At 45.0% G+C, this 10,048-nt stretch overlaps 1 protein-coding gene across 1 annotated transcript in view; it reads right to left on the bottom strand.

Annotated features, from left to right (window-relative positions):
* The window catches only part of JAKMIP3 (Janus kinase and microtubule interacting protein 3), a 31,352-nt gene that overhangs the window by 4,587 nt on the left and 16,717 nt on the right, over window positions 1–10,048 (bottom strand). Inside the window, exons 7-17 of the mRNA XM_010143544.1 lie at window positions 8,598–8,657; window positions 7,077–7,205; window positions 5,435–5,563; window positions 4,627–4,710; window positions 3,760–3,822; window positions 3,302–3,400; window positions 2,275–2,373; window positions 2,132–2,185; window positions 824–889; window positions 310–378; window positions 139–216 (exon numbers count right to left, since the gene is read on the bottom strand). Of these exons, the coding sequence (XP_010141846.1) occupies window positions 139–216; window positions 310–378; window positions 824–889; window positions 2,132–2,185; window positions 2,275–2,373; window positions 3,302–3,400; window positions 3,760–3,822; window positions 4,627–4,710; window positions 5,435–5,563; window positions 7,077–7,205; window positions 8,598–8,657 (930 nt within the window). The remainder of the gene's footprint in view (window positions 1–138; window positions 217–309; window positions 379–823; window positions 890–2,131; window positions 2,186–2,274; window positions 2,374–3,301; window positions 3,401–3,759; window positions 3,823–4,626; window positions 4,711–5,434; window positions 5,564–7,076; window positions 7,206–8,597; window positions 8,658–10,048) is intronic.

Genomic DNA, 10,048 nt, shown 5'->3' on the forward strand with positions numbered 1-10,048 from the left:
CGCAGGGTTTGTTGAAAACTCAGCCTTTTTAGTCCTCAGGGCACTCCACGAGCAGCACTGCCGGGGGCAGAAGAGACCACACACTTTACACAGCTAAGACAACCGAGATGTCACAGTTAGCTCGGGTGTTTTCCTCACCTTGTGAGCTTTGTCCAAGGACTGCTTCCTGAAGTCGAGCTCGTCGTCCAGGTAGCCCTTCTGCTTGCTGAACAGCTCCTGGGGACACAGGGAAGGGACGGTCAGTGCGGTGGCCGTGGCCCTCACCCACAGCTCTTCCCGCTGGTTCGTCCCCACCATGTTTCTTGGTACCTTTTCATTCTCAAGGTCCAGCATCTTCTGCTGCAGCGCAGACTCTGTCATTTCTATCTGCTGCAGCCACTGTGCACAGAACAGAGAGCAGGAGCTTTAGCCAGAAGAGCAGAGGCAGCTCGCCCGCACACGCAGCCCTCTCTGGCACTTTACGGGTGTCAGCACATACTGCGAGCACTTAGTTAAATTTGTTACATAAAAAAGGGGAAAGTAATTGTATCATTACAATTTTTCTTTTCTGAATATTTGTGATAGAAAGGGACGTTATTTCAAAGCCTAGCATTTACTTTCCAACATCATTTTGCTAATTAACATTTTAAACCAAGGACTATATTTCTTACTGCCTGAACGTTACCTTTCGTTTGACAAAAACTAGTGTAAGTGTAACCATGCAAAGAACCACGGCACGTGGTGAGGAGCTGTCATTGGCACCACCAGTGTGGCCGAGCGAGCTGTTCTGAGAGGGTCACATGCATTCATGACGTGTTCAGATGGGCGATGCTGTTGTTATTACCTTTTCTGCCAGCGTGAGAACTGTCCTTGCTTGTATGACAACTACTTGCTCTTCATTGGTCAGATTCTGCACCAAAAGCAGAATATAATTACAACAAATCCCAGTGTCTTGCTATTAATCCACTACTTGGGCCACTGCTGTATTAAATAAATACGAAATTAAACATGTTCGAGGAACAGTAAACCAAGGCAAAGAAAATCAGTATTATATGCAACGTTGCTGTAAAAACACCTGTAAGTATTCATGCTGAATTCTTATCACACTTACAGTTAATTCTTCTCAAATTCCCACATTTACCACAAAAAAGGTGACACTGGATTTGCTTTTACCCAACAGGGAATAAGCACAGAGCCACACAGATAAGATCAAGCTGAGCACCATGTGCCATTGAGAAAAGAGATGCACCCTCGAGTCCTTCAGTTCGATATACGCCCAGTTTTTCTGCCCACATTTATCTCCAAGTTGCCTTTTTAGGATGCTGTTCCACAACACCCCGCATGGGACTGACCTGAGTTGGTAATTCCGCTGAAGACAACCACAGGGACTGACAGATTAATAATTAATTAATTATCTTTCTACGTATTAGCAGGGGTAGTCTTAGCTCATTGGTGATTAAACTTATATGCATTTTTTTTTTATTCTTTGCATGGGAAAGATTGTGTGGATGCTGCAGAGGCCACCTGTGAGACCCAGGGGTAGAGAGGGGCTTTGCTCTCCCCAGCCCTCACAGCCACGAGGCTCTGTGGCTTTGCTGATAGATGAGGATACAGGAAAAAAAATCTGTATACAAGGGCATAAATACCTTCTGTGTACATAAATACATGCGGAATTATTCACTTCCATTTGCTAAAGGAGAAACACTTTGAAACTTCTTATTTGTTTCTTCTTTCCTGCTGCTGTCGTACCTTTTTGTTTAATATCCTGGTCACTATCAAAGGTTTATGGGTTATTAGCCAAAATCAAACCACACAGCTGCTAAAAGGCAAAAGCAAAGCAAATGCAGAGGAAGCAAATAAACCAGGTGTGAGCAGTGGCCAGAGGGGGAAAAAAAAAATCAACATTCCAAAATATTTTCCAAATCATTCAGAAATAAAAAGCAGCGTCGAGACCCCACGATGCTGCCTGGCTCTTGGCAGAAGGCTGTTAACAAAACCTTAAACAGCCCGAGACGGCTGAGCTCCCAGCCCAGTACAGCGAGCACGGAGAGGAGAGGCGGTGCGGCAGCAAACCGAGAGGGCTTTGCTAACGGAGCGTGAGGATGAGTGTTGACCAAAGCATGCACAATTTATTAAAGGAACATACACTTACGGCGTTATCCCCTAAAATGTCCAATTTTTTCATCAGCTCTGCTACTACTATGTCCTAACAAGAGAGAAATGGAAAACGAGGAGTCAGAACAGAGCGTCTGATTTTGTCTAGGGGAAGGGAAATAGGAAACGAGAATCCCTTACTGTTACACCTTCTGCCTCACAGTAGACTTGCAGAGGGCTTTTCCCCTCCGTGAAAGGACCATGATGGAAGTTGATGGCAGGCGACCGTCTTTCTCTCTCCTGAAATCACAGCAATTGCTCGGTTACCCGCTGCAGCGTGTCACAAACAGCAGCCTCACCAAGAAGCCGATAAACACGGTTTGAAGAAGGTCCTCTCGAGCACCTCGCGAGGCAGTGCTGTCGCGGAGCGGTGTGCTTTCGAGTGTATTTACTGCTGCTCCCTGCGCCTGTTGACACCCGCAGCCTGGAGCAAGAGCCCTTTCTCTGGCCAGACCCCGTGCTTTCTGGAGGGCTCTCAGGGCTGGCGGGGAAGACCTCCACCTCGCTGCGAAGCGGGGTACATGGACATATTATGAGCTTGAGTATTGTCCCACCCTGCTGCTTCACTGGCACCAGTCATGACCACTTGCCTGCTGTTTTGACTACCTCAGCGGTTTGGACAGAACTCCACACCCGTACCTAGGCTGACAGCGATAGCACCGGCATTGCCTTGTGAGGGGCTGCTTTGTTAATCTCTGCAGAGATTTCTGAAAACAGTTTCCAAGAGCTTATAGATTCTGTCTGCACAGGTACTGATACAGAAAGCAGGAGGCTCAGTGGTGTAACCACAGAGGTCCAGGCCACAGGATTCCTTCTCTGCGGGTTTAGCAAGGGGTGAAACACAGCTGTCATTTTTTCTTTCCTGCGTATGATCTGTTCAGGTTTTACATCTTTGCGTTTTCAGAACAGAGGGAGCATAGTAAAATGTGTATCTGTGTCATGACTGGGTCTTAGAACGACTTAGGCGGTGAGACTGCCAGAACAACCCGTCAAGAACACCGGTACCGATCCCGGGTGTTTGGGTTTTCATCTCTTTTACTAGCACTTTGCACTCGGTCAGTGCAACGTGGCTCTCTCCAGTAAACCTGGGTGCGTTCCCAAACCTGCGGTGCCCCCGGCCGCAGCTCGCGCAGCCCCGGGCAGGGCCGTGGCTGCAACACATGCTCACTTCGAGCTCCAAGATCCTGAACTCCAGCAGCTCGTTTTGATCCTTAGCGTCCTGGACATCATGTTTTAAGCGAGCTTCCTCCGCTTCCATTTGTTTTATCTGCAAAACAAAGCATCGCACTGTCAGCACCGTTGGCAGTGTCTTCAGATCTGTCGTGTGTTGGCGATGCCGGTGGATCGCGGGGGTCAACACGGGAGCCAAGGGTCTGAGCCCACCAGGGACATGTGGCACCAGTGCTGGGGAATACGGGGCTTTTCCCCAGAGCCACCGTCCTCCTGTGGCACTGTATGGGGTGGCAGGGAACACCAGGAAACCAGTCCTGGAGGGCTGTAAGGGTCTTGTTATTATACGTGAAGGATTTCCAGTACAGCTGGGTGATACAGATTGAGATATTGCACCTTCTGCATTCCTTGTGCTACAAATATTGTTTTAGTAATACAGACAGAAACATTAAACACCTTTTCTACCAGTTCTTGATTTCTTCTGTACAACGCTTGCTTCTCCTCAATCCACTTCATATCCTTCAAAAGGAAACGACCGATATTGTAGGTAAGTTGTAGACAATGTTTAGCACCAACACAGTAGTAAGTATTTCATTAAATCACAGCCTTAGAGAAGAGGGACAGACTCGTATTGCATATGAAACTGTAATTCCATTATTTCCTAACTTTTCCTAAGCTAGACTTTTCCAGCTGACTTTAACAGAGGCTATAGTACACAAATGAAATAGAAATGCTCCAATGTTTAAAAGACTCTTTCAGGTAAAAAAAATTGTTTTCATTTAAAGGGATATTTCTAGCTATGTACCTACTACTAAATTTCTATTACACTGAATAGAAATTATGTATTTCAGAACATTAGGCAAAATAAACTTTATTTTGGAACTAATCTATTAGCTTGCTGAATATATAAACCCCGTGAACCCCAGGACATTGTTTATCAGTACAGTTAACAATAGTAAGAGTAGAGCTGGAAAGGTAATAATCCAGTGATTTAGTATTATATTAAAGTTCTCAAAAGCATTTTCTGTTTCTTTTTTTTTCTTTTTTTTCCTCGATAAGTAAGACACAGGCTAGAAACAGCCTGGGAATGTTTCTTGTACTTCCCTCATGTATCTGCTTTGTGTGGAATGAATCAGCTGTTGAAAAGTCCCATCAGGGTTCCTCTAATTCTTCTACACATACATGAACTCTCACAGGCATCCATAGTTTTTGTTGTATGGGAACATTTATTACATGGAAGCATGAGCAGGCCCATCCCTGAAGCCCCCTCCCACCCCAGCACAAGGGCTGGGGAAAGGGGGGACATGTGGCCGCAGGCATTACCTGCCCCTGCTCAGCCAGCGCCTTCTCCAGGTCTTCTATCTGAGCCTGCGATCGGTGTATTTCTGCTTGGAGCTGCTCACGTGTCTGTAGGATACGAGGGACAGAGAAAAAATACAGTAAATCAAACTTTCAAAATAATAAATTCAAATACGTAAAACATCAGATACTTTCAGCAAATGATTTCTGAAGTGCTTGGGCAGAATAAACTTGCAGCGTTAGTCATTAATCATAAAAAGAACTCTGTAAGACAGGATAATGATTCTGAGACTTAAGATCAACACCAAGAGCATCCCATCAGGTGAAGAGCAGGACAGTAAAACAGAAATGGTCTCTTCCTGCTGGTTGTGACAGCCGGCAGTGAGCAACCTTTCCCTTCTAGAGCAAGGTGTGATTTAATTCAGAATCAGCTGTAAGGCTCTAAGCTTTTTATGAGGAATTGCGTAGCCTCACAGAACCCAGAAAGAATTAAATATATTTAAGGCTATTTGTCCTAGATTCGTATAGAAAAAGAGCTTAATTTTAAGGAATTCCCATTAAAATTCTCTCTGAATTCCTCTTAAACTGGTGAAGAGGTGAAAAGACTAAAGGGTGGTAACGGTGGTTCCTGCAGCCAGCCAGCACCGTGTGGGGAGGCTGGTCAGGCTGGAGAGCCCAGAGCCCACCTCAGCAGAAGCCCAGCCGCATGCCCAGCTCCGCACCCCCGGCCTGCCTGACCCCGGTTTAGCTTGAAAACAACCTGAGCAAGTACAGCTGGAAACCCCCCTACAATTACAATCCTTTATTTTCATGTAATATAAGCCATTTAGACCTTAACTTCTCGTTCTGCATCCAATGTTCCTCCGACCTGTTCTTGCAATAGGGCGTAAGCTCGTTGCAGAGCCTGGTACTCCATCGTCAGCTGCCGAAACCGCAGTTCGGTCTCTTCCTTGGCCATGCCCTGGAATTGAACACAAAGATGCATTGCACCAGTTGCTCTTTTTTTCTGCAGTGAAAGTAAGAATTATTTTTAAGAGTGGATCACGTTTGCTTTCTCTAAAAAGTCCCAAAATTCTCACTTTTAAAATGTAGTTTGGGAAGCACAGTACTAAGGATCCTGGTTACGTGCCCTCACACTATTTCTCTTATGTCCCTTTCACATCTCTTGTGAACACTTGCTGCAGGAAAATGCATTATAGTCACAAAAAGAAAAAAAAAGAAAAAAAAGAAAAAAAAGAAGATAATTTCCCCCACCCTTGGATAGATAAAACTTGGCATCCATATAATGTACTAATGATTGAATCGCCCTTTGTTACTGTACCAGGCAAAGTCATCACATTTAAAGTTGAAAATACTGCTTTCTGGAAACAACAAAAGGTTTCCAATCTGGAGAATGAGCCGAGCCTGACAGTCCCACTCAATTATTAAAACACTGATCTAGAGTTAATACTAGTAGAAATGGTGACATGAACATGAAAAGAGCCCTTCATCTTCTCTCTCCTCCCAATATCCAGCGCTGAATGCTTTCATGTCAGGTTGACCGGATTATTTCATTAGACAAAATGCAATTACACTGCTGGTTGCATGCACAAACCTCGCGCTGCCTGATCAGGAAACAAATGTCAATGCAGGGATGAAAAATAAACAGGCTTATACATAGAAAAACGCGTTCAGATTCCCTGCGGTGCAGCACACCCTGGTAACCGGTTGTGTATCTGTTATCACGGGGATAGGAACACTTCAGGTTCCCTCACAACACATCTAATTACTACCCATGAACTAGGTGACATGGCAGATGAGAAGTGGCGGCCAGCGTACCATGAAAAGGCTGCGAGTCACTATTAGCAGTTTTTTTTATTACAAGAGTCTTGTTAAACCCTGAACCACGCAACGGCACAGGGGTCTGACACGTGCTCCGGAACGCATTTGTAGGGAAGCCCCGCGAAACACCGGGAATAATCCCTTCTATTCGTGTTGCCAGCGACCTTTGTGTGCTCTGTATCCAGAGCTGCCACAAAAGTCGTGACCTCACTGTACTGTGAGGAGACAGACTGTCCTCTGGAGACTGAGCCTTCATGTCACGGCTTGCTTCTTCCACAAACACCAACCTTATCACTCTGTGCTGAGGTCAGCACGGCCAACAGAGGGACCTGAATCAAACCACGCGTGCACAAACCTGCAGTAGATCTCCGTGTGAACTGGTTGTCCAACTTCTTGGTCTTTTTAGACCTCTAACCTATAAACCCATTATAAATCTAATATTCTTACAATGTAATATTTCCAGCTTGGGTAGAAGTTGTGAAATTACTGAACACTTGAGATCCAGAGGTGTTAACCAACATGCACAGTATTAAATTTAACATAAACTTTTAATTTTCTGGTCGGAGGTGACGAATGATGTAACAGACCAGGATTTTCATAAAAAATTAGTAGTGAGGTTTCAAAACATAACAATACATATATATGATGAATACCTCTTCCAAGTCATCTTCAGGAGTGCAAGGGGTTTGATCAGTCCGGTCAGTTTGGTATGAGATGGAGGAACCATCGGACTCCAAGGAAGCTTCATCATCGTAGCCAAAAAACGTCTCCACAACCGGCTTCTGACAGAGACAAGGGGTCAGCGGGCACAGCCGTGATGCACGACAGCGATGCCACCGGCATTGGGGGGCAGCGGTGACGGAGGACACATGGCTAAACCCTGCATCCCTATGGGATTTGAACACGTTCACCTTCGGAGGAACCGCAATTCCACATTACCGGCATTTCCCACTCCGTATCTTTCTGAGGAACCGGCCCAGTTCTTTACATGTAAACGCATATAAAGTTTTCCCACCCCGTGACAGCACTCTAACGATAGCCCAAGCTATTCATACCACCGAATGGCCGTGTTTGTTATCAGGTATCAGCGTGCGATCTCAAAGCCCTGCCTTTTTTTAATGCATTTTCCTCCCCATTTCCCCAGCTAAGCCAAGCACCCTTTGTGTGTTCATCTCAGCATGAGGTGGGACCTGGACATTGAAGTGACTTTATTAACCCGTTGTTATCACCGTGATGTCCCTCCTGTCACTACTACAACTTTCACATGAAAAGTTAGATTTGCAAGAAATGTTCTGCTTGCACATTTGAAGTTAACCAGCACAGCAATGTTTTTGGGTTTGAAGAAATAAATTTTCCCACTCAGAGCCGCTTTCTGTTTAAAAGCATGAGGGTGCTGGTGGTAAAGGAAGATTTACTGCTGAATGCTTGAAAGCAAAGGTGACACTTCACACACAGTTCTAAAATGCTGTTCTTTTCTAGATTTTGGCTTTTTGTCTCAATTTGAGGTGGATAAGTTCAGGAGACAAAAGGTAACTCTCTTTCAAAGACCTGGCTGACAGGAGTTCAGGAGTTATCTCACATCGACCGCAATCAGGTATTTACAGATGCATTAGCTCCAGTGTTATCCTTCATCTGCAGACCACAGCTTGCTCTCAGGTCCCTGACGTTACACCTTATGATGTCATTACAGTTAATATTTGTATTAACACCCTCCAAGTATTCATTAACCAGCATTTTCTTTTCCCTGAGCTCTAACTGTTGCTTCCTGTAACTGGCCATTTTTGCACGTTACTAAACTCCATAATGAATTATTTACAACCTATGTATGTTTTCAGGCAGTGCCATTAAAAGATCATTTTGAGAAGTGCTAATTCATAAAATCTGTCTCATCTTAAGGCAATCACGTACCACTGAAGTCACACGGGATTGCTCAGGGTAAACGCAGAGCATGCAAACGCTCATCATGTGCAATGCAAAACAGTTTCCCTACCAGATCTTGTCAGAAAATCCTGATGCAGTCCATGAACATCCATGAACTTTGTGACCCATATTTAAGGTTAGGACCCATTTGCAGAACCTCAAGAGAGGGCTCCCTGTATAGCTCCGAGGTGCTCAGAGCACCCTGAGGAGGCAGCATGCCCATCAGCATGTCATAATACAGAGGTTTTTTTTACCTTAGGAATTCTTGTCATTTTTTTCCTTTGCTTCCTATACCTTAAGAGCTTATCACGTTCCTGAAAGAATGAGACACACACGTTAGCTGGTTTCAGAGAGCTGCTATTTACATTAACTATGTCAGCACTTGGGCAATCAAGAAAAATGTTGATGCTGGCCACTGCCTCCAAATGAAATAATTATGTTTTCATCAGTCAAGGGTTAGTTTTCCTCCAACATCCATCAAGACCGACTCCTCCTCCCTGCTGCTGCAGCTGTTAGTGCCGTGCTCATGTGTAACAGCACAATGATACCAAACTCAGACTGTTTGAACTCAGCACTTTTGGTCTCAGATGACTTCTCTAAGGATTTGCAGGTTCCCAGTGCCTCTGAAGAAAAAGTCTGAGTGTTTATTGCTGCCAGCGGATCTTTCTGTTCAGTGGAAATTACGACACTCTTCATAGAATTGTGTCAATTTTTTACAGTGTCACAGAAGCATCTGGTTGGAAGAGTCCTTTAGGATCACCGAGTCCAGCTGTTCACCCTGCACTGCCAAGGTCCCTAAACCATGTCCCCCTGCATCACATCCACACGGCTTCTGAACACTTCTAGGGATGGGGACTCCACCTCCTCCCCGGGCAACCTGTTCCAATGCTTAATGACCCTCTGTATGAAGAAATTTTTCCTGATATCCAACCTGAATTTCCCCTGACGCAGCTTAAGACCAGTACTGAAAAATACCTTTATTCTGGATTGCAAATACAGGTGAAGTCCAGGACCCAGAGAGTAAAATTCTAAGGAAAAACTCCTATAGCCTTTCATTTCGACTGCATGGTAAAAGGATGTGATGACATTCTGGGACATGGATAATGTGTCACTGCCATCAGCCCAATGGCAAATCCTAACATCAGCAGTGACAGAAGGAAACCAAACACTAGTTTTGCTCGGCAGCTCGTGCCTTGCCACACCCTTGGCAACGAAGAACAAAGCCATTCACGTGTTACCAATGCACATCAGCGGCTTAACTTAACACAGTCTTCCTAACAAAGAGATGAGTCGGGCAGGGACCATAAGACCATGACAGTGTGGGAAAGACAAAGCTAGTGGTATTCAGACTCTAAAAAAATGCAATTCCAACATGACAGAGATGTCCTGGGGATGAGGGACACTCGCTATTGGCTGTCAGGACAGGGTGACCATGCTGACTTTTGCCCTTGACGTCATCCTAGTGGGGAAAAAAATAGCTTTCCTCTCTCACTAGAGCTCTCCTCTCCATCGTCACTACATTTTTTTCTGAGGAACAACTTCTGCTGATACAGTCTTTGACATCTACACTGAGAAAAAACAGCGTTAGCTCGCTCCCTGATGGAGATGTGATAACAGACGCTGTTACACCCTGCGTGCTTTGCATGAATGGAAATTTAAAGCATACAAGGAAGAGGATGAAGGTAATGTCATTCTTACCATGACG

The sequence above is a fragment of the Buceros rhinoceros genome, unplaced genomic scaffold, assembly GCF_000710305.1.
Source record: "Buceros rhinoceros silvestris isolate BGI_N320 unplaced genomic scaffold, ASM71030v1 scaffold409, whole genome shotgun sequence".
Lineage (NCBI taxonomy): Eukaryota > Metazoa > Chordata > Aves > Bucerotiformes > Bucerotidae > Buceros > Buceros rhinoceros.